At 36.6% G+C, this 25,507-nt stretch overlaps 1 protein-coding gene across 9 annotated transcripts in view; it reads right to left on the bottom strand.

The window, feature by feature from the left end:
• The window catches only part of EXOC6B (exocyst complex component 6B), a 717,212-nt gene that overhangs the window by 309,848 nt on the left and 381,857 nt on the right, over positions 1 to 25,507 (bottom strand). For all 9 annotated transcript variants that reach the window (XR_013830987.1, XR_013830988.1, XM_079940498.1 and 6 more), the window contains one exon: positions 1,075 to 1,186. Coding sequence is in view for 7 of the 9 variants with exons in the window: in XM_079940498.1 (XP_079796624.1) it covers positions 1,075 to 1,186 (112 nt within the window). In the remaining 2 variants the exon portion in view is untranslated. The remainder of the gene's footprint in view (positions 1 to 1,074; positions 1,187 to 25,507) is intronic.

Below are 25,507 nucleotides of genomic sequence, written 5' to 3'. Positions count from 1 at the left end.
AAGTTGGTTATAAGTAGAATTCAATCACTGCCAATGTCCTATATTATAATACAGTATTTAACAGTGTTTTTAAATCTTAACACAGGAAAAGAAACAATCATTCCAAAATCAGAAATAGATGTTCACCTGTCTTCCAGCTGTACTCATCTATGGGTCAGTATCGTTAACCACTTACTGACGTTCATCCTTGATAACGTATATCTGAAAATGTCAATTTTTCCTAGGCCAACTGACTTTGAAACTATACCACCTCTAAAAACAGATGACCAACAGCCCTTCCCTTCACCTGTGAAGAAAAGTCCTCCAAGCTCTCTCACACTTGGCACTCTAATTTCCATAAAATGAGAGGTTGAGGCTCCCATACAAACCTGGGTTTCTAAGAGAAGAGAAACGTCGCATCTTTCTAAGTTTTAGGACTTAAGCCAATACGTCAAATCTTCAGTTTGCCAAGATACTGTTCTCAACCTATGTACAATAACTCTCCACCCTTTGTGAGATTGTGTAAGCTTCCACAGAAATGTAATGACTGCCTTTCTCTCACATTTCCTCAATCCCAAATCCCCAGACTTACATGCTAATAAAGAGTAATTTACCACTCATACATGTGATGTATCTCAAAAACAAAATCTAACGCTAACCAGTGACTATGAATGACAATATCCCTGGCATCAATGACTTACGTAGGCAAAATGTGATTTCATGCTGTATGTTGTATTTGAACTGCCGTTATTTTAAATAGGACACTGATGTTGACTCTATTCTCCAACTAACAATTTTTTTATATAATCAATGGCAAATAATACAAATTTAACCCAACAACCTCAGAAAAGAGAACCAGTTAAACTAGAGAAGACAATGAGAGAGAGAAAAAAAGTGACTTTTCCAAAAAATAATGGATTTCTCCAAGGCACTGAATGAAAAACACAAGGAATTTATTTTGCACTTTCACCGTGAGTCCATCAGAAAGAACATGACAGAGCACATAGAAAATTATAATTAATTCACACACAAGCCCCAGAGCTTAGGACATCTGTTCACAAATTGCCTTGCTGCCTCCAATAAGAGCAGCTTTACCTCAGTAAGTCCAATATTCTTCCTTTTAATGACATTCTGCAGAGAGCTGCTCAGAGTCCTAGTTAGCAACAGGTTTGTAGATTTACGAATCATGTCATCAACTTCAGTTGAACTGAAAAGGAAATGTCAAGAGTCAATCATACCAGGTAGGAAAATTATTTTGCAAACAAACAATGTGCCAGTGGTACTCATGGTAATAATAATAGTGATAATAATGGCAACAAGAAATAACATTTATTGTATATCAGAAATTAGATTCCAAGTATTTTAATGTATCAAAATTCATTTAACCTTCATAATAACCATATGAATTAGTTTTAGTATTATCTCTACAGATGAGGAAATGAAGGTAAAGAGAAGTTAAGTAACTTGCTGAAGGTCACACAGTGAGTAGATAGCAAAAAAGGATTTTAATACAGGCAGTGTAGCTCTAAAGGCTACAGTATTTAAATACTATGCTATACTGCATCTCAGGACAGAGTTCTCTAACATGATTCTGCATTCTGAAACCATTATTTCTCCCATACATTCAAGTTCCTTCACAGTTAATATTTATAATTTTCAACCTGATCTCTTTGTAGACTTTCTGCACAATTAGCTGATAAAGTCCCTAAAAAAAAAAAATTCTGCTCTTATGTCATCATCTTTCATATAATGTCTATTTAGCTCTCATTCCAAAATGGATGTTTCAAGCCAATAGTTACTTTTTTTGGACTTTTAAAAAAGTGATTTACAAGATTTTATAATTTTCAGGTGTACAACATAATGAATCAAAAAATTTAAAGATTATACTCCATTTAAAGTTATAAAATATGGGTGATATTCCCTGTACTATATAATACATCCTTGTAACTTATTTGTTTTATACATAGTAGTTTGTACTTCTTAATCCTCTACCTCTATCTTGCCCCTCCTCTCTCCCCTCTCCTCACTGGTAACCACTGACTTTGAAACTAAACCAGTAGTTTAATTCTGCATAAATGTTTTATAACCCTTACTATTCCAAAAATGATCGATAATGACATTTTCTATTCAGTAAAGGAAACTAAACGTAAAAAAAATGATTCCAAAGCTATCTTTATATGCAAAGTTTAAAAAAGAAAACAACAATCTTGCAACCAACAAATGAAATTCTAGACCTATACATCCTTCATAAGCCCCTGAAAGCATCACCCAAGATGGTTTCTATAAAAGATATCCTTTTGAGACAAATATTTCTTCAATAATAAAGTTAGTATTGTAATGATACTTCTTTATCAAGAAATAAATGTAAAGATTTGTGAGCAGTTCTTTTTCAATAATTTATTGCTTGTGAACAATGGTCACAAATTTTATCTCATTGATTTTTTTCTACAGAATAAAATCAGAGGCTTAGTATAGTTCAATTAAAAATCTTAAAATACTAAATATACAGGCTAGCTACATTGTCATGCTATGTGGAGACAAAAATATTAGAAATAAATAAGACTACAGAATGCAAGGAATTCAGTTAGGAAATTCAGTTAGAAAAAACGATACCTCAAAATATTTTTACAGGGTCCATGTAAAGATATATTTAATTGAACAATAACCTCTGGCTTATTGCTACCCTTTCAAAAACTATTACTGAATTTAAAACTTCATTCCAAAAATATATAAGGTGCTGGGCATTGTGTTGATGGAATATTGAAATTACAGTGGTGAAGAAATAGTCATGGTTCCTACATTCATATGTTAAACTCATAATTATATCATATCAATTGTAATATGAGTTATGAATAAGTACAGGCTGCTATAAAAGTGATTAACACAGGTGTCCAAAATAATCTGGTGCCCCGATATTAATCACTCTCCTGGCATCTCTACTTATTACTTATTTCTATTATGCTTTATGAAGATCTAGTAGAAGTTCCATTCTTGGATATGATGTAGAAGATTAAGAAAAACTGTCCCTACCTTCAAAAGCACAAGAAAGCTAGATCTAAGCTAAAAGCTGTATATTCCTTTAATGTTAATGAAGTATAATGAACACAAAAAATGTATAACTGAATTAAACTGCATACTGGGATAAAGCCCTTGAAAGATAAGCAAAGAGTAGCAGCTACTTTCATATCTAAGGCCAATTGCCTAATCTGGGTACACATAGATGAGGGAGTGAAATACTCATAGGCTGAGAGACTCTGGTGGGACAAAAAAAAAATCATCCAACCCCTTAACAGTGTGGGCTGCTATTACAGATTGGAATCTTGGAAGAGCCCCCAAACAAAAATAATAGGAGAGAGTTGCACAACAGCTCTCGCCTATAAGAATTCTGTTCCATAAGAAATGGTAGGGGTAGTGCTAGAAATCAGAGAGAAGTCTTGCAAATTTTGAAAGGGATTTAGATTCCAAGGGATTTGCAAATTTTGCAATTTTTGAAAGAGATTTAGATTCCAAATTTTGAAAGGGATTTAGATTCTACTCGAATTCAATCCAAAGGAGAGTAAAAACTAACTAAAGCTGAAACCCAGCCCAACTCAAATCCTGTTAAAATAAAAGATAAGTCCCTGGATAAAAGCTTTGGAATTTCAGAGTCTTAAAGACAAAAAGACTTCTACCATAGCATTTGTAGAATTGAAATCAGAAGTAATTTGAAACTAATAAAAACTGAGACTCACATTCAGTTCACTCAAGTAATGATGAAATCTGAATGATACATCAAGTAGCTAGGAATTGCAGAAGAGGAAGAAATGAGAAAAGAGACATATATAAGGATAAATTGGCAACATCATCTCCAAACCTAATAAAAGATCTCAACCCACAGATCTCAGAAGTTTAACAAAACCCCAACACAATTAATGCAAATAAAACCTCACACAGGAAAATCACAGTTAAATTGCAAAATGCAAAGACAAAGAGGAAACCTTAAAGGCAACCAGAGAAGAAAGGCAATACAGTTAGAGGAACAACAATAAGAATAATGGCTTATTTCTCTTCAGGAACAATGAAAGCAAACAGAGGAATAACATCTTTAAAGTGTGGGGAAAGGGAGGACTGCCAGCCTAGAATTCTACATCTTAAAAAATATATTTTTGAAAACAGATGAAAAAAGATTTTTACACAAACAAAAGCTAAGAAAATCTAAACCAGCAGATATATACTAAAAGAAGAGCTAGAAGAAATTTTTCACACTGAAGGAAAATGATACCAAAGGGTAACACAGATCTGTAAGAAAGACGGACAAGGCTTGGAAATAGCAAATATGAGGATAAATATAATGAACTACTTTTCTTTCTTGAATTTTAAAATACTATCAAATGTTCAAACAAACAATAACATATTTTAGTGTTTAAAAACAAGTGTATAAGTAAGTATATGCCAACAATATCAGAAAAGGAAGTGAAAAGATAAATTACACTACACTGCTGTAAGATTCTTAAATTACATGTAACTGTGATAAGTTAAGGATACACACTATAATTCCCAGAGCAAACACACAAACAGATAATAAATAAAACTAAAAGTTATACTCCAGTAAGCCAATACGGAAACTAAGTCATAATACTAATAAAACTTAATCGAGAAGCAGGAAGGAAAAAAGGAAAAAAAGGAGCAAAAATAAAAATGAATGGAACAAATAGAAAAACAACAGCAAGATGGAAGGCTTAAATCCAAACAAATCACTAAATATATTAATGTAATGGAATAAACATTCCAATTAGGCAGAATGAATAAAAAACCAATACCAAACTACTTGTTGATTCTAAATGACACACATTTAAATACAAGGAACATGTCTAGATCTTACTGTCAAGATGCCATTCAGCACTAAAAAGAACTGAGCTCCTTGAAAAAATGAGTAATATCATGGTTAAGTTAGGAAATGTCCCCAAAGTGATAAGAACACATCAACAAGGCACAGGAGCCAGCATGAAGTGGCTCACACTAGCTACATCTGGGACAATTTGAGTATCAAAATGAATAAGGTCATTAAAGGAATAACCCAACTGAATGAAGTAAGAATCCATGAATCTGATATGATAATAGGAAATGATAGGTAGGTAGGTAGGTAGGTAGCTAGCTATATAGATAGATAATGGGGAAGGACTCCTTAATATGGAATGCCAAGTAATACATATAAAAGGAATAAAAAAAAATAAATTAGTTAAAATCATATATTAATCATTACTAGAGAAAAAAACTGATTTCAGGCAAGAATCACTAATGAATACTATAAGAGGTAAAGAAGTGAAGGACATCTGGTAACTAACAAAATAAATACATGGTCTCAACGTATTTCAAAACAAACAGTACTTATTACAAAAGGAAAAATTATAACTATATGGAGAAAACAGACAACATCTTAAATAGTTAATCAAAATGAACATAAACCATAAGGGATTGAAATACTACACACACACACACACACACACACACACACACACACACACACATACAGAGAGACAGACAAAGAGAGAGGGAGGAAGTAATAAAGCAAACATGGCAAAAAGTCAAAAACTGGAGAATTTCAGTTCATCACAACATTTTCGAAATTCTTCCTTAATGTTGAAATTATTTGAAAATAACATGATAAAAAAAGAAGAAAATGTTATAAGTAATAGAACAGACAAACGTATACCATAAAAGAAAGTAATGGTTATATTAATATTAGGCAAAGAAGACAATGATTATTTTAATTTTTAACACAGATAAAGAGGGACATTTCACAAAATTAAAAGGATGAATACAATAAGAAGATATAACAATCAAACTGTGTATGAACTTAAAAAGATATATTCAAAATAAATGAAGCAAACTTGAGAGATCCCACAAAAAAATAGACAAATCTACAATCATAGCTGGATAGTTTAACACTCCTCAGTAATTGACAGAAAAAGTAGACCTAAAAAGGGAAGGATACAGAAAATTTGTACAATACTATTAATAAACTTAGTCTGTCATTTAGAGAATACAACACTCAACAACTACAGAATACACATTCTATTCAAGTGTACACGAAACACTGTTGTAATTGGATTTAAATTTACCACCTTGATGGTTGATTTCTGTTTGTTCCACCTGTTCTATATCCCATTTAACTCTCCTTGACTGTTTTTAGATTGAGTGTGCTTTTTATGATTCCTTTTTATCCTCATTATTGGCTTATTACTTTCAACTGTTTCATGTTTTTTTGACCATTTTTTCAGTGGTTGCTATACGTTATACTATATATAGAGAGAGAATATAACAGAATATATTTTCAAATAATATACCACTTCATGTATAATGTAAAAACCTTAAACAGTAAATCAAATTCCTCTCTCATATCATTTGTCCTATTATTACCATACATTTACTTTTACATTTACTTTTCCTTTACTAGACACTGTTACTTTTTTTCCTTTACACAAGCAATTTTCTTTAAGAGCAATTAAAAATAAAGGCATGACATTAGAAATGACAGAACAGGAAGTCCTGCACATATATCCCTTCTCAGCAACAATAATTTGGCAGCCAAGCAGAGACAAAAGTACTCTTGTGGAACTCTGGATTCAGGAAGGAAGACTGCAAAATCTGGCAGAGCCCAAGACTAAGGAGGGTTGCTTTCAGAAGGCAAGCCCAAACTCAAGCAGGTGGCATACTTGCTAACCATAGTCCTAGCTACAGACACAGTAACTGACTCTGGCCCCTGACCACCTATGGACACAGCCTGTTTGGCCTTTCCATCATCACCATTTGCCAAAGGATGCGGTAACAGGCATCCAGGGTAACAGGGTAATAGGCCCACCAAACTCAGTTCTACCTGTAAACACTGAATTGTTCCATGACCCAACTCCAGACGCTATTAGCTGTCAACCCTGCCTGCATATGACTGGGTAGAGACGTGCCTGCCCATGAACCTAGGCAAGTTCTCCAACCTCAGTCTGATTGCAAATACTAAAAAAATCCCTGTAACTTGACCCCATGTTCACATAGCCACAAACCAGGAGTACTCCAGTCCACTCAAGGACCTGTCGGGCCACATACCCTTCCATGCACCTGGAGGTAGGGCTGCCAACCTCAAATCTGACCATAGATGTTGAAGTGCCCCATGACCTCACTCCAGCCCCTTGCAGCCATGGATGGGAGGCAGTCCTGCCTGCCCAGGGATCCAGCAGGAGACACGCTCATATGTGCCCCTAGAGAGAGGCCCACTGACCTCAGTCTCACTGTGGATCTTGAAGTGTCTCTGGAATCTGGCACCAGCCACTCCCAACTATGGTCCAAGAGAAACCCTATTTGCCCAGAGACGCACCACAAGGAATCCCCATAAGCACCCCCAGATGAATCCCTCAATGCAATTACACAGCTGCAATCTATCAGTCATTCTAATTGTGAAACCTGAAGTGGTCCTGTGTTTTGACTCCAGACCCTTTCAGACATGGTATAGGAATAGTCCTTCAACCCAGGGACCTGGAGGGAGACACATAACTCCATGCCCCCAAAGACAAGCACAAAGGCAGAGCCATCAACACAAAGCTACATGGATCACAAAGACTTGACAACCCATCTGACACCACCAAACAAACCAAATAATGTTCTAGTAATGAATCCCAAAGAAACAGAGACATACAAACTGTCTAACAAAGAATTTGAAATATCATCTTAAGCTCAATAATATGCAAGAAAACACAGAAAGACAAGAAAATTATATCTGGAACACTATGCACAAACAAAAAGAGAAGGTTAATAAAGATATAGAAACCATAAAAGAGAACCAAACTGAAATCCTGGAGCTGAAGTATACAATGATAGAACTGAAAAATTCAGCAGAGAGCTTCAAGAGAAGACTAAGTCATACAGAAGAAAGAATCAGGGAATTAGAAGACAGGCCATTTGATATCAGAAAGAGGAGCAAAGAGAAAACATAAATAAAGAAAGCATAGGGACCTATTGATTACCATTAAAAAACCAAATATACACATTATGGGAATCCCAGAAAAAGAAGAAAGAAAAAGAGAAAGATTACTTAACGAAATTATAGCTGGGAGAGACCTTCAAGATGGTGGGGGAATAAGACGCGGAGATCACCTTCCTCCCCACAAATACATCAGAAATACATCTACATGTGGAATAACTCCTACAGAACACATACTGAATGCTTGCAGAAGACCTCAGACAGCCCAAAAGGCAAGAAACTCCCCAAGTACCTGGGTAGGGCAAAAGAAAAAAAGAAAAAACAGAGACAAAAGGAAAGGGACGGGACCTGCATCTGTGGGAGGGAGCTGTGAAGGAGGAAAAGTTTCCACACACTAGGAGCCCCTTCACTGGCGGAGACGGGGGCTGGCAGGGGGGAGGCTTCGGAGCCACAGAGAAAAGCACAGCAACAGGGGTGCAGAGGACAAAGTGGAGAGATTCCCGCCCAGAGGATCGGTGCCGACCAGCACTCACCAGGCAGAGAGGCTTCTCTGCTCACCTGCCAGGATGGATAGGGGCTGGGAGCTGAGGCTCCGGCTTTGTAGGTCAGATCCCAAGGAGAGGACTAGGATTGGCTGTGTGAACACAGCCTGAAGGGGGCTAGTGCACCACAGCTAGCCGAGAGGTAGTCCGAGAAAAAGTCTGGACCTGCCTAAGAGCCAACAGACCATCGTTTCAAGGTGCACGAGGAGAGGCGAGTCAGAGCACCGCCTAAATGAGCTCCAGAGACAGGTGTGAGCCGTGCAGACACCAGAGATGGGCATAAAACGCTAAGGATGCTGCTGCAGCCACCAAGAAGCCTGTGTGCAAGCACAGGTCACTATCCACACCTCCTCTCCCAGGACCCTGTGCAGCCTGCCACTGCCAGGGTCCCGTGATCCAGGTACAACTTCCACAGGAGAACACACGGCACGCCTCAGGTTGTTGCAACATCATGCTGACCTCTGCCGCTGCAGGCTCGCCCCGCATTGTGTACCCCTCCCATCCCGTGGCCTGAGTGAGCCAGAGGCACCTAATAAGCTGCTCCTTTAACCCCGTCCTGTCTGGGTGAGGAACAGACGCTGTCAGGGGACCTACACGCAGAGGCAGGGCCAAACCCAAAGCTGAACCTCAGGAGCTGTGCGAACAAAGAAGAGAAAGGGAAATTTCTCCCAGCAGCCTCAGGAGCAGCAGATTAAATTGCCACAATCAACCTGATGTAACCTGACTCTGTGGAATACCTGAAGAGACAACATTTCATCCCAAAACTGAGGCAGTGGACTTTGGGAGCACCTGTAGACTTGGAGTTTGCTTTTGGCATCTAATTTGTTTCTAGTTTTATGTTTATCTTAGTTTAGTATTTAAAGTTTATTTTCATTTGTATATTTGCTTATTGATTTGGTTGCTCGCTTCTTTTTTTAATATATATATATAGGTATATAAATTTTTTTCCTTTTTCTCTTTTTGTGAGTGTGTATGTCTATGCTTCTTTGTGTGATTTTCTCGGTACAGCTTTCCTTTTACCGTTTGTCCTAGGGTTCTGTCTGCCTTTTTTTCATATAGTTTTTAGCACTTGTTATCATTGGTGGATTTGTTTTTTGGTTTCGTTGCTCTCTTCTTTCTTTCTTTCTTTTTTAAATTAATTTTTCATTTTTTTACTTTTAATAATTACTTTCTATTTTAATTACTTCATTTTTATTTTTTCTTTCTTTCTTGATTTCTTTTTTTCTCTCTTTTCTTCTGAGCCACGTGGCTGACAGGGTCTTGGTGCTCCGGCTGGGTGTCAGGCCTGAGCCTCTGAGGTGGGAGAGCTCAGTTCAGGACATTGGTCCACCAGAGACCTCCGGCTCCATGTAACATCAAATGGCGAAAGATCTCCCAGAGATCTCCATCTCAATGTGAAGACCCAGTTCAACTCAATGACCAGCAAGCTAAAGTGCTGCACACCCTATGCCAAACAACTAGGGAGACAGGAACACAACCCCACCTATTAGCATAGAGGCTGCCTAAAATCATAATAAGGTCACAGACATACTAAAACACACCACTGGACATGGTCCTGCCCACTAGAAAGACAAGATCCACCCTATCCACCGGAACACAAGCACTAGTCCCCTCCAACAGGAAGCCTACACAACCCACTGAACCAACCTTAGCCACTGGGGGAAGACACCAAAAACAAGGGTAAGTACGAACGTGCAGCCTGCGAAAAGGGGACCCCAAACACAGTTAGTAAGGAAAAATGAGAAGACAGAGAAACACACAGCAGATGAAGGAGCAAGGTTAAAAACCACCAGACCAAACAAATGAAGAGGAAATAGGCAGTCTACCTGAAAAAGAACTGAGAGTAATGATAGTAAAGATGATCCAAAATCTTGGAAACAGAATGGAGAAAATACAAGAGACGCTTAACAAGGAACTAGAAGAACTAAAGAGTAAACAAACAATGATGAACAACACAATAAATAAAATTAAAAATTCTCTAGAAGGAATCAATAGCAGAATAACTGAGGTAGAAGAATGGATGAGACCTGGAAGATAAAATACTGGAAATAACTACTGCAGAGCAGAATAAAGAAAAAACAATGAAAAGCATTGAGGACAGTCTTAAGAGACCTCTGGGACAACATTTAAATGCACGAACATTCGAAGAAGAAGAGCAAAAGAAAGGGACAGAGAAAATATTTGAAGAGATTATAGTTGAAAACTTCCCTAATATGGGAAAGGAAATAGTCAATCAAGTCCAGGAAGCGCAAGAGTCCCATACAGGATAACTCCAAGAAGAAACATGCCAAGACATATATTAATCAAACTATCAAAAATTAAAGGCAAAGAAAAAATATTAAAAGCAGCAAAGCAAAAACAACAAATAACATACAAGGGAATCCCCATAAGGTTAACAGCTGAACTTTCAGGAGAAACTCGGCAAGCCAGAAGGGAGTGGCAGGACATATTTAAAGTGATGAAAGGGAAAAACCTACAACCAAGATTACTCTACCCAGCATGGATCTCATTCAGATTCAATGGAGAAATTAAACCTTTACAGACAAACAAAAGTTAAGAAATTCAGCACCACCAAACCAGCTTTACAACAAAGGCAACAGGAACTTCTCTAGGCAGGAAACACAAAAGAAGGAAAAGACCTTCAATAACAAACCCAAAAGAATTGAGAAAATGGTAATAGGAACATACATATCGATAATTACCTTAAATGTAAATGGGTTAAATGCTCCAACCAAAAGACACAAACTGGCTGAATAGATACAAAGACAAGACCTGTATATATACTGTATACAAAAGACCCACCTAAGACCTAGGGACACATATAGACTGAAAGTGAGGGGACGGAAAAAGATATTCCATGCAAATGGAAATCAAAAGAAAGCTGGAGTAGCAATTCTCATATCAGACAAAACAGACTTTAAAATAAAGACTATTACAAGAGACAAAGAAGGAAACTACATAATGATCAAGGTATCAATCAAAGAAGAAGATATAACAATTGTAAATATTTATGAACCCAACATAGGAGCATCTCAATACATAAGGCAAATACTAACAGCCAAAAAACGGGAAACTGACAGTAACACAATCATAGTAGAGGACTTTAACACCACACTTTCACCAATGGACATATCATCCAAAATGAAAATAAGTAAGGAAACACAAGCTTTAAATGATACATTAAACAAGGTGGACGTAATTGATATTTATAGGACATTCCATCGAAAAACAACAGAATACACTTTTGTCTCAAGTGCTCATGGAACATTCTCCAGGATAGATCATATCTTGGGTCACAAATCAATCCTTGGTAAAGTTAAGAAAATTGAAATCGTATCAAATACCTTTTCCAACCACACGCTATGAGCCAAGATATCAATTACAGGAAAAAATCTGTAAAAACTACAAACACATGGAGGCTAAATAATATACTACTTAATAACCAAGAGATCACTGAAGAAATCAAAGAGGAAATCAAAAAATACCTAGAAACAAGTGACAATGAAAACACGACAACCAAAAACCTACGGGATGCAGCAAAAGCACTTCTAAGAGGGAAGTTTATAGTAATACAATCCTACCTCAATAAACAAGAAACATCTCAAATAAACAAGTTAACCCCACGCCTAAAGCAATTAGAGAAAGAAGAACAAAAAACCCCCAACGTTAGCAGAAGGAAAGAAATCATAAAGTTCAGATCAGAAATAAATGAAAAAGAAATAAAGGAAACAATAGCAAAGCTCAGTAAAACTAAAAGCTGTTTCTTTGAAAAGATAAAATTGATAAACCATTAGCCAGTCTCATCAAGAAAAAAAGGTGAGAAGACTAAAATCAATAGAATTAGAAATGAAAAAGGAAAAGTAGCAACTGATACTGCAGAAATACAAAGGATCATGAGAGATTACTACAAGCAACTACATGCTAACAAAATGGACAACCTGGAAGAAATTGACAAATTCTTAGAAAAGGACAACCTTCCGAGACTGAACCAGGAAGAAATAGAAAATATACACAGAACAATCACGAGCACTGAAATTGAGACTGTGATTAAAAACCTTCCAACAAACAAAAGCCCAGGACCAGAGAGCTTCACAGGTGACTTTTACCAAACTTTTAAAGAACTAAAACCTATCTTTCTCAAACTCTTCCAAAATAGAGCAGAGGAAGGAACACTCCCAAACTTGTTCTACAAGTCCACCATTACCATGATAACAAAACCAGACAAAGATGTCACAAAGAAAGAAAACTACAAGGCAATATCACTGATGCATAGATGCAAAAATCCTCAAAAAAATACTAGCAAACAATCCAACACCATATTAAAAGGATCATACACCATGACCAAGTGGAGTTTAACCAGGGAATGCAAGGATTTTTCAATATACGTAAATCAGTCAATGTGATAAACCATATTAACAAATTGAAAGAGAAAAACCATATGATCTCTCAATAGACGTAGGAAAAGCTTTTGACAAAATCAACACCCATTTATGATAAAAACCCTCCAGAAAGTAAGCATAGAGGGAACTTAACATAATAAAGGCCATGTAAGACAAACTCACAGCCAACATCATACTCAGTGGTGAAAAACTGAAAGTATTTCCAGTAAAATCAGGAACAAGACAAGGTTGTCCACTCTCACCACTATCATTCAATATAGTTTTGGAAGTTTTAACCACAGCCATCAGAGAAGAAAAAGAAATAAAAGGAATACAAATCGGAAAAGAAGAAGTAAAGCTGGCACTGTTTGCAAATGACATGAGTATCATAAAGAATCCTAAAGATGCTACCAGAAAACTACTAGAGCTAATGGATGAATTTGCTAAAGTAGCAGGATACAAAATTAATGCACAGAAATCTCTTGCATTCCTATATACTAATGATGAAAAATCTGAAAGTGAAATTTAGGAAACACTCACATTTACCTTTGCAAGAAAAAGAATAAAATACCTAGGAATAAACGTACCTAAGGACACAAAAGACCTGTATGCAGAAAAATATAAGACACTGATGAAAGAAGTTAAAGACGATACAAACAGAGGGAGAGATATACCATGTTCTTGGATTGGAAGAATCAACATTGTGAAAATGACTAAACTACCCATGGCAATCTACAGATTCAATGCAATCCCTAGTAAACTACCAATAGCATTTTTCACAGGACTGAAACAAAAAATTTCACAATTTGTATTGAAACACAGAAGACCCCAAATAGCCAAAGCAATCTTGAGAAAGAAAAATGGAGCTGGTGGAATCACGCTCCAGGAATTCAGACTATATGACAAACCTACAGTAATGAAGACAGTATGGTACAGGCACAAAAACAGAAATATAGATCAATGGAACAGGACAGAAAGCCCAGAGATAAACCCACGCACATACGGTCACCTTATCTATGATAAAGGAGGAAAGAATACACAATGAAGAAAAGACAGCCTCTTCAATAAGTGTTGCTGGGAAAACAGGACAGCTACATGTAAAAGAATGAAATTAGAACACTCCCTAACACCATATACAAAAATAAACTCAAAATGGATTAAAGACCTAAATGTAAGGTTAGACACTATAAAACTCTTAGAGGAAACAAATGCAGAACACTCTATGACATAAAGCACAGCAAGATCCTTTTTGACCTACCACCTTGAGAAATGGAAATAAAAAGAAAAATAAATAAATGGGACCTAATGAAACTTAAAACCTTTTGCACAGCAAAGGAAACGATAAACAAGACGAAAAGACAACCCTCAGAATGACAGAAAATATTTGCAAATGAAGCAACTTACAATGGATTAGTCTCCAAAATTTACAAGCAGCTCATACAGCTCAATATCAAACAACCTAATCAAAAAATGGGCAGAAGACCTAAATAGACATTTCTGCAAAGAAGATATACAGATGGCTAGCAAACACATGAAAGGATGCTCAACATCACTAATCATTAGAGAAATGCAAATCAAAACTAAAATGAGGTATCACCTCACACCAGTCAGAATGGCCATCATCAAAAATCTACAAACAATAAATGCTGGAGAGGGTGTGGAGAAAAGGGAACCCTCTTGCACTGTTGGTGGGAATGTAAATTGATACAGCCACTATGGAGGTTCCTTAAAAAATTAAAAATAGAACTGCCATACGACCCAGCAACCCCACTCCTGGGCATATACCCTGAGAAAACCGTACTTCAAAAAGAGTCATGTACCACAATGTTTATTGCAGCATTATTTACAAGAGCCAGGACATGGAAGCAACCTAAGTGTCCATCAACAGATGAATGGATACAGAAGATGTGGCACATATATACAATGGAATATTTCTCAGCCATTAAAAGAAACGAAATTGAGTTATTTGTAGTGAGGTGGATGGACCTAGAGTCTGTCATAGATAGTGAAGTAGGTCAAAAAGTGAAAAACAAATACCGTATGCTAACACATATATATGGAATCCTAAAAAAAAAAAAGTGGCTCTGAAGAACCTAGGGCAATACAGGAAAAGACACAGACATAGAGAATGGACTTGAGGACATGGGGAGTTGGAAGGGTAAGCTGGGACGAAGTGAGAGAGTGGCATGGAGTTATAAATGCTACCAAATATGAAACAGATAGCTACTGGAAAGCAGCCGCATAGCACAGGGAGATCAGCTTGGTGCTCTGTGACCACCTAGAGGGGTGGGGTAGGGAGGGTGAGAGGGAGATGCAAGAGAGAGGAGATATGGGGGTATATGTATATGTATAGCTGATTCACTTTGTTATAAAGCAGAAACTAACATACCATTGTAAAGCAGTTATACTCCAATAAAGATGTTAAAAAAAAAGAAAGAAATTATAGCGAAAACCTCCCAAATTTTGGCAAGAATATGGACATACAGATACATAAATCTTAAAGGACCTCAAGCAAGATCAACCAAAGGAAGATTACAGCCAAAAGTATTATAATGAAATTATCAAAAGTCAAAGACAAAAAGAGAATACTGAAAGAAGCAAGAAAATACGTGCAACACTGCAGCTAAGGAAGCAGTGGGATGATATACGCAAAGAACTTAAAGAAAAAAACAGCCAAACCAAAATGGTATATGCATCAAAGCCATCCTTAAGAAAAAAAGGAAAGCTAAATATTTTCCCAAACAGAAGTGGAGGATTTTCATCACCACTACACATATCTTATATGAAATGCTAAAGGGAGTTCTTCACATTGAAATTTTAAAAGGCAAAGTAACAACATGAAAATATATGAATGTATAAAACACACTGGTAAAAGCAAATACACAAATTCATAAGAGCATAACACTGTAATGATGGTACATAAGTCACTTTGAAATCTACTGTAAAAGTTAAGAGACAAAAATATTAAAAATTATTATAAGTACGACAGTCTGTTAATGGATACATATTACCAAAAAATATACAGAATGGTATCAGTAGCACAAAATGTGTTGCGGGGGGAGAAAAGGGGTAGAGTTATTGGATTCAATTGAAGCTAAGTTGTTAACAGCTTAAAAGAGACTTTTTTTTTTTTTTGCGGTACCGGGCCTCTCACTGTTGTGGCCTCTCCCGTTGCGGAGCACAGGCTCCGGACGCACAGGCTCAGCGGCCATGGCTCACGGGCCCAGCCGCTCCGCGGTATGTGGGATCTTCCCAGACCGGTCACGAACCCGCGTCCCCTGCATTGGCAGGCAGACTCTCAACCACTGCGCCACCAGGGAAGCCCTTAAAAGACACTTTTTAAGATGTCTTATATAAACCTCACAGTAAAAACAAACAAACAAAAAAAAGCTCAAGAAGCCAAACTAATGTTAAAGAAAAGGAATCAAAGCATACTTCAAAAAATCAACAAACCTACAAGGAAGACAGCAAGAAAGGAACAAAGAAAATACAAAACAATGAGAAAACAATTAACAAAATGGCAATAATTACTTCTTCTCTATCAGTAATTACTTTAAATGTAGATGGATTAGATTCTCCAACCTAACTACACATCATTGCTAATGGATAAAAAAACAGGATTCAACAATATGCTGCCTACAAAAGATTTTCCTTATTTTTAACAACACATATAGGCTGAAGTGAAGGGACAGAAAAACATACTCCATGTGAATGGTAACCAAAAGAGAGCAGGAATCACTATACTTATATAGAACAATATACACTTTCACTCACAATCGGTCACAAGAGACAAAGAAGATCACTAATTAATGATAAAGGGATTAATTAATCAAGGGGATATAAGAACTATACATATTTAAGCACCCAACATTGGAGCACCTAATATATAAAGCAAATACTAAAAGAACTGTAGGGAAAAATAAACAGCATTATATTAATGGTACATGACTTCAATATTTGACTTTAATCAATAATCAAGATAGAAAATCGGTAAGAAAATAGTTGACATTAATGACACTAAAGATCAAATAAAGTTCACAGACATACAAAGAACATTTAAACCAACAGCAGCAGAACACATATCCTTCTAAAGCATAGAAGAAACAATGTCCAGGATATATTATATGTTGTGCCACAAAACAAGTTTTAAGAAATTTAAGAAGACTGAAATCTTGTCTCTTTTCCAGCCACAATGGTATGAAATGAGAAATAACAAAAGGAAAATTGGAAAATTAACATTAAAATTTAAAATATTTTTTAATCCTAGTACCATCTAAATAGATGCAGAAAAAGTATTTGACAAAATTCAACAACCTTGCAAGGTAAAAACTCTTAAAACATTAGATACAGAAGAACATACCTCAACATGATAAAGGCCATTATATGACAAGCTCACAGCTAACAACACATTCAACAAAGAAAAGCTGAAATATTGTCTTCTAAGATCAGAAAAAAGACAAAGGTATGCACTCTTACCACTTCTATTCAGAAGTCCTAGCCAGAGTCATTAGCCAGAATTTAGAAGTCCTAGCCAGAGCAATTAGACAAGAATAATAAATAAAAGGTATGCAACAGAGAAAGGAAAAAGTTGTCTTTGTTTGCAGATAACATGATCTTGTATATAGAAAACCTTAAAGACTCCACCAAAACAATATCAGAAATAATAAACAAGTGCAGTAGAGATGAATGATACAAAATCAATATACAAAAGTCTGTTGAGATTTTACTCACTAACAAGAAACTATATAAAAAAGAAACTTAAGAAAACAATATCATTTAGAATAGTATCAAAAATAGAGGGGCCAAGATGGTAGAGTGGGGAGACCCTGAGGATACATCCTCACAAAAGCCCAACAAAATTATAACTATATATAAAGCAACTATCTATGAGAACTACCTAAAGACTAACAGAAAAGATCTGCCACAACTAAAGATATATAAAGAAGTGAGACAGGTAGGAGGGACAGAGACTTGGTATAGTCAAGACACACAACCACAGGGAGGCAACCCACAAATCAGAAAATAATCACAAGTGCAGAGGATCTTTCAAAGAGGCAAAGGGTCTGAGCCCCACATTGGGCTCCCAAGTCTGGGGGTCCTGCACTTACAATATGATACCCTAGAATGTCTCATTTAAGGCCAGTGAGGCTTGTGTATGGGAGAGCTAGAGGGCTATAGAAAACAGAGACTTCACTCTTAAATGGCACACACAAAGTCTCTCATGCTCCAAGGCCCAGTGAAGAGGGAGAGATTTGAAAGGAACCTAGTCAGACATACTTGCTGATCTTAGAGAATCTCCCAAAGAGGAAGGAGGCAACTGGGACTCCTTCTGGGAACTGAGACACTGGCAGGAGCCATATTTGGAAGCATGTTGTACGACAAATACATTGGTACTGGCAAGCACCATTTTGGACTCCTCCCTCTAACCTATTATCCATGGGGGCTTATGCCCAACATCAAAGCAGCACCAGCCCACGGGCCATGGAGTCCTCAAGACAGCTGCACTGAGACACTACCCCACCCACAAGCCCACCAGTCTAGGGACCCCTGGGGCCAAACAGCCAGCTGCCTCAGGATGCCACTCCACCAACCAGTAGGCTGGCGTTAGTCCCAAGACGCTTAAGCTGAGCAGCCATTGACACCAGGAACCAGGCCTGGCTACCAATAGGTCAGCACCAGCCCTGTAAGATCCCAGGCCATACAGCTAGCATTGCCAGAACCTAGCACAGTCCATCACAAGCCAGCAGCCACTAGACAAGTCAGGGCCTAGCAGCCAACTGTGCCAGGGGTCAGCCTTTCCTGACAGAGTACCCACTGCAGTCAGCTGCAAAAGAAGGGTCCACTTAGTCCACACAGGGGGCCGCCCTAGAGCATATATCTCAAGTGAACACATGGGAGTGTGCTGCTGGGCCCCATAGGAAGTTCCCTACGTGAGGCCACTATAAGATTGGGAATGTAACCAACCCACCTAATGTATAAAAATAAACAGATAATAAGACAAATTGAGGAGGCACAGTAATGTGTTCCAAAGAAAAGAACAAGACAAAACCTCAAAAGAACAAAAAAAAGCAAAGTGCTTATCTCAAGCAATCTACACAATAAGGAGTACAAGGTAATGGTCATAAAAATGCTAAACGAACACTGAAGGAGAATGGATGAACACAGTTATAGATTTAATGAAGAGTTAAAAAAATATATGAACAACTGAAGAATAAAATAACTGAAATAAGAAATACAATGCAAGGAATCAACAGTAAATTAGATAATACAGAAGAACAAACCAGTGAACTGGAAGAAAGTAATAGCACTCAAAATGAACAGGAAAAAAAGAAAAAAGAATTCGCAAAAATTGAGTATAATTTAGGGCTTCCCTAAATTATATATGGTGGCGCAGTGGTTGAGAGTCCGCCTGCTGAGGCAGGGGATGCGGGTTCGTGCCCCGGTCCGGGAGGATCCCATATGCCGCAGAGTGGCTGGGCCCGTGAGCCATGGCCGCTGAGCCTGCACATCCAGACCTGTGTTCCGCAACGGGAGAGGCCACAGCAGTGAGAGGCCCGCATACCACAAAAAAATTAAAAAAAAAATTGAGTATAATTTAAGAGACATCAGGACAAATAATGCATACTAACATTTGCATTATCAGGGTCCCAGAGTGGAAAGAGAAATAGAAAAAGGCACAGAATTTATTTGAAGAAATAATAGCTGAAAATTTCCCTAACCTGGAAAAGGAAACCTAAATCCAGATCCAGGAAACAAAGAGAGTCTCAAAAAAGATGAACTTAAAGAGGACCACACCAAGACACACTATAATTAAAATGGGAAAAGTTAAGGAGACATTATTAAAAGCAGCAAGAGAAAAGCAACTAGTTATTACAAGAGAATTAGTAAAAGACCATAAGCTGATATTTTTAGCAGAAACTTTGCAAGCCAGAAGGGAGTGATGATATATTCAAAGTGCTGAAAGGAAAAAAACTACAACAAAGAATACTGTACCTGGCAAGGCTATAATTCAGATTTGAAGGAGAAATGAAGAGTTTCATAGATGAGCAAAAGCTAAAAGACTTCAGGACCATTAAAATTGCTTTAGGAGAAACAGTAAAGGGACTTCTTTAAGCAGGAAAGAAAAGACCACAATTAGAAACATGAAAATTATTAAAGAAAAACTCTCATTAATAAAGGCATACATACAGTAAATTCAGTAGATCAATCACTTATAAAGCTCATAGAAAGATTAAGAGACAAAAGTAGTAAATATCATCTATATACACAGTAAGTAGTGAATGGACACACAAAACAAAAAGATATAAAATATGATGCCAGAAACATTAAATGTAGAGGAGAGGAAAAATGAAGGGTTATTAGAATGCATTCAAGGTGAGAGATGTTCAATTTAAAATAATCGTGTGTGTGTGTGTGTGTGTGTGTGTGTCTGTGTGTGTGTAGTCACATATGAATCTCATGGAAACTACAAACCAAAAACCTATGATAGACACACAGGCAAAAAAATATAAATGAATCCAAACATAACACTAACACTACTCATCAAATCACAGGCAATAGAGCAAAAGAAGGAAGAAACAACAACAATAAAAAAAACTACAAAAACAACCAGAAAACCAAAAAAACCACAATGAATACAAACCTACCACTAAATACCATAAATGTAAATGAACTAAACTTACCAATAAAAAAACACAGAGTGAATTAATGGATTTAAAAAGAAAGCAAGTGATCAATGAAGAAATCAAAGAGGAAATCAAAAAATACCTAGAAACAAATGACAATGGAGACACGACAACCCAAAACCTATGGGATGAAGCAAAAGCAGTACTAAGAGGGAAGTTTATAGCAATACAATCCTACCTTTAGAAACAGGAAATAAACAACCTAACCTTATATCTAAAGCAATTAGAGAAAGAAGAACAAAAAAACGCCCAAAGGTAGCAGAAGAAAAGAAATCATAAAGATCAAATCAGAAATAAATGAAAAAGAAATGAAGAAAATGATAGCAAAGATCAATAAAACTAAAATCTGGTTCTTTGAGAAGATAAACAAAGTTGATGAACCATTAGCCAGACTAATCATGAAAAAAAGGGAGAAGACTCAAATCAATAGAATTAGAAATGAAAACGGAGAAGTAACAACTGACACTGCTGAAATACAAAGGATCATGAGAGATTACTACAAGCAACTCTATGCCAATAAAATGGACAACCTGGAACAAATGGACAAATTCTTAGAAAGTGCACAACCTGCCAAGACTGAATCAGGAAGAAATAGAAAATATGAACAGACAAATCACAAGCACTGAAATTGAAACTGTGATTAAAAATCTTCCAATGAACAAAAGCCCAGGACCAGATGGCTTCACAGGCGAATTCTATCAAACACTTAGAGAAGAGCTAACACCTATCCTTCTCAAACTCTTCCAAAATATAGCAGAGGTAGGAACACTCCCAAACCCATTCTATGAGGCCTCCATCACCCTGATACCAAAACCAGACAAAGATGTCACAAAGGAAGAAAACTACATGCCAATATCACTGATGAACATAGCTGCAAAAATCCTCAACAAAATACTAGCAAACAGAATCCAACAGCACATTAAAAGGATCATACACCATGATCAAGTGGGGTTTATTCCAGGAATGCAAGGATTCTTCAATATACGCAAATCAGTCAACGTGATACACCATATTAACAAATTGAAGGAGAAAAACCATAGGATCATCTCAATAGATGCAGAGAAAGCTTTCGACAAAATTCAACACACATTTATGATAAAAACCCTGCAGAAAGTAGGCATAGAGGGAACTTTCCTCAACATAATAAAGGCCATATATGACAAACCCACAGCCAAAATCATCCTCAATGGTGAAAAACTGAAACCATTCCCACTAAGATCAGGAACAAGACAAGGTTGCCCACTCTCACCATTCTTATTCAACATAGTTTTGGAAGTTTTAGCCACAGCAATCAGAGAAGAAAAAGACATAAAAGGAATACAAATTGGAAAAGAAGTAAAGCTGTCACTGTTTGCAGATGACATAATACTATACATAGAGAATCCTAAAGATGCTACCAGAAAACTACTAGAGCTAATCAATGAATTTGGTAAAGTAGCAGGATACACAATTAATGCACAGAAATCTCTTGCATTCTTGTACACTACTGATGAAAAATCTGAAAGTGAAATTAAGAAAACACTTCCATTTACCATTGCAACAAAACAATAAAATATCTAGGAATAAACCTACCTAAGGAGACAAAAGACCTGTATACAGAAAATTATAAGACATTGATGAAAGAAATTAAAGATGATACAAATAGATGGAGAGATATACCATGCTCTTGGATTGGAAGAATCAACATGGTGAAAATGACTCTACTACCCAAAGCAAAATACAGATTCAGTGCAACCCCTATCAAACTACCACTGGCATTTTTCACAGAACTAGAACAAAAAATTTCACAATTTGTATGGAAACACAAAAGGCCCCGAATAGCTAAAGCAATCTTGAGAACAAAGAATGGAGCTGGAGGAATCAGGCTCCCTGACTTCAGACTATACTACAAAGCTACAGTAATCAAGTAATCAAGATAGTATTAGCACAAAAACAGACATATAGATCAATGGAACAGGATAGAAAGCTCAGAGATAAACCCACACACATATGGTCATTTTATCGTTGATAAAGGAGGCAAGAATATACAGTGGAGAAAAGACAGCCTCTTCAATAAGTGGTGCTGGGAAAACTGGACAGGTACATGTAAAAGTATGAAATTTAGAACACTCCCTAACACCATACACAAAAATAAACTCAAAATGGATTAAAGACCTAAATATAAGGCCAGAAACTATCAAACTCTTAGAGGAAACCATAGGCAGAACACTCTATGACATAAATCACAGCAAGATCCTTTTTGACCCACCTCCTAGAGAAATGGAAATAAAAACAAAAATAAACAAGTGGGACCTAATGAAACTTAAAAGTTTTTGCACAGCAAAGGAAACCATAAGCAAGACCAAAAGACAACCCTCAGAATGGGAGAAAATATTTGCAAATGAAGCAACTGACAAAGGATTGATCTCCATAACTTACAAGCAGCTCATACAGCTCAATAACAAAAAAACAAACAACCCAATCCAAACATGGGCAGAAGATCTAAATAGACATTTCTCCAAAGATATACAGAGTGCCAACAAACACATGAAGGAATGCTCAATATCATTAATCATTAGAGAAATGCAAATCAAAACTACAATGAGATATCATCCCACACCAGTCAGAATGGCCATGATCAATAAATCTACAAATAATAAATGCTGGAGAGAGTGTGGAAAAAAGGGAACCCTCTTGCACTGTTGGTGGGAATGTAAATTGATACAGACACTATGGAGAACAGTATGGAGGTTCCTTAAAAAACTAAAAATAGAACTACCATACGACCCAGCAATCCCACTACTGGGCATATACCCTGAGAAAACCATAATTCAAAAACAGTCATGTACCAAAATGTTCATTGCAGCTCTATTTCCAATAGCCAGGACATGGAAGCAACCTAAGTGTCCATCAACAGATGAATGGATAAAGAAGATGTGGCACCTATATACAATGGATTATTACTCAGCCATAGAAAGAAATGAAATTGAATTATCTGTAGTGAGGTGGATGGACCTAGAGTCTGTCATACAGAGTGAAGTAAGTCAGAAAGAGAAAAATAAATACCGTATGCTAACACATATATATGGAATCTAAGAAAAAAAAAAAGGTCATGAAGAACCTAGGGGTAAGACGAGAATAAAGACACAGACGTACTAGAGCATGGACTTGAGGATATGGGGAGGGGGAAGGGTAAGTTGTGACAAAGTGAGAGAGTGGCATGGACATATATACACTATCAAACTGAAAATAGATAGCTAGTGGAAAGTAGCCGCATAGCACAGGGAGATCAGCTAGGTGCTTTGTGACCACCTAGAGGGGTGGGATAGGGAGGGTGTGAGGGAGGGAGATGCAAGAGGGAAGAGATATGGGAACATATGTATATGTATAACTGATTCACTTTGTTATAAATCAGAAACTAACACACCACTGTAAAGCAATTATACTCCAATAAAGATGTGAAAAAAAAAAAAAGCAAGGTGCATATATATGGCACCTATGAGAGGTTAACTTCAGAGCTAAAGACACACACAGAATGAAAATGAGAGAATGGAAAACATATTCTCTGCAAATGGAAATGAAAACTGGGGTAGCAACAGAGATCAGACAGGAGAGACTGTAAAATAAAGATGGTAACAAAAAACAAAGAACATTATATAATGACAAAGGGGTCAATCTTGCAAGATTTTAAAATTCTCAATACATATGCACGCAATGTAGGTGCATATAAATACATAAAGCAAATATTAAGCAATAATAATAACAGGGGACATGAACACTCCACTTACATCAACGGACAGATCATCAAGACAAAATCAATAAGGAACCACTTACTTTAAACAACACATTAGATCAGTTGTACTTTATAGATATATTTAGAACATTCCATCCAAAAGGAGAGTACACATTCTTTTCAATTGCACATGAAACATTCTCTAAGATAAATCACATGCTAGGCCACAAAACAAGTCTCAATAAATTTAAGAAGACTGAAATCATGTCAAGAATCTTTTCTGATAACAATGGTATGAGACTAGAAATCAAGTACAAGAAAAAAACTGCAAAAGAACACAAACACCTAGAGACTAAACCATATGCTACTAAAAATTCAATGGATCACCGAATAAATGAGGAAAGAAATTTAAAAATACCTAGAAACAAACAGAAACAAAACCAAAACAATCAAAAATCTATTGGATGCAGTAAAAGCAGCTCTAAGAGGGAAGTTTATAGCAATGAAAGCTTATCTCATGAAATAAGAAAAATTTCAAATAAGCAACCTAACCTTACACCTAACGAAACCAGAAAAAGATGAATAAATAAAACCCAAAGTAAGCAGAAGGAAATAAATAATAAAGATTAGAGCAGAAATAAATAAAATAGACACTAAAAAACAATCAATAAAACTTAAGAGTTGCTCCTTTGAAAAGACAATACACCATCAGCCAGATTCATTAGAATAAAAGGTGAGAAGGCACAAATAAATAAAACAGAAATGAAAGAGGGAATCTTACAACCAACACCACAGAAATTAAGAGGATCATAAGAGACTACTACAAAAACTTACACAGCAATAAAATGAACGACTTGAAAGAAATGGACAGATTCCTAGAAATGTACAATCTCCCAAGAGTGAATCAAGAATAAATAGAAATATGAACAGACTGATTACAAATAAAGAAACTGAATCAATTATTTAAAGAAAGCCCCCTACAAACACAAGTGCAGAACCAGATGGCTTCACAGATAAACTATAACAAACATTTTAAAAGAATTAACACCTATCCTTCTCTATCTAGTAAAAAAAATTGAAAAGGAAGAAACACTTCCTAAATCATTCTATGAGGACAGCATAACCCTGATACTGAAACAAGACATAGACACCACAAAACACCCCCCACAAAATTACAGGTTAATTTCACTGATGAACACAGATCCAAATATATTCATTAAATTATTAGCAAACTGAATTCAATAATATATTAAAACGAT

The sequence above is a fragment of the Stenella coeruleoalba genome (assembly GCF_951394435.1).
Source record: "Stenella coeruleoalba genome assembly, chromosome: 13".
Taxonomy (NCBI): Eukaryota; Metazoa; Chordata; class Mammalia; order Artiodactyla; family Delphinidae; genus Stenella; species Stenella coeruleoalba.
The sequence above is the reverse complement of the archived record's forward strand: the minus strand, read 5'-3'. Positions and strand labels throughout refer to the sequence as shown.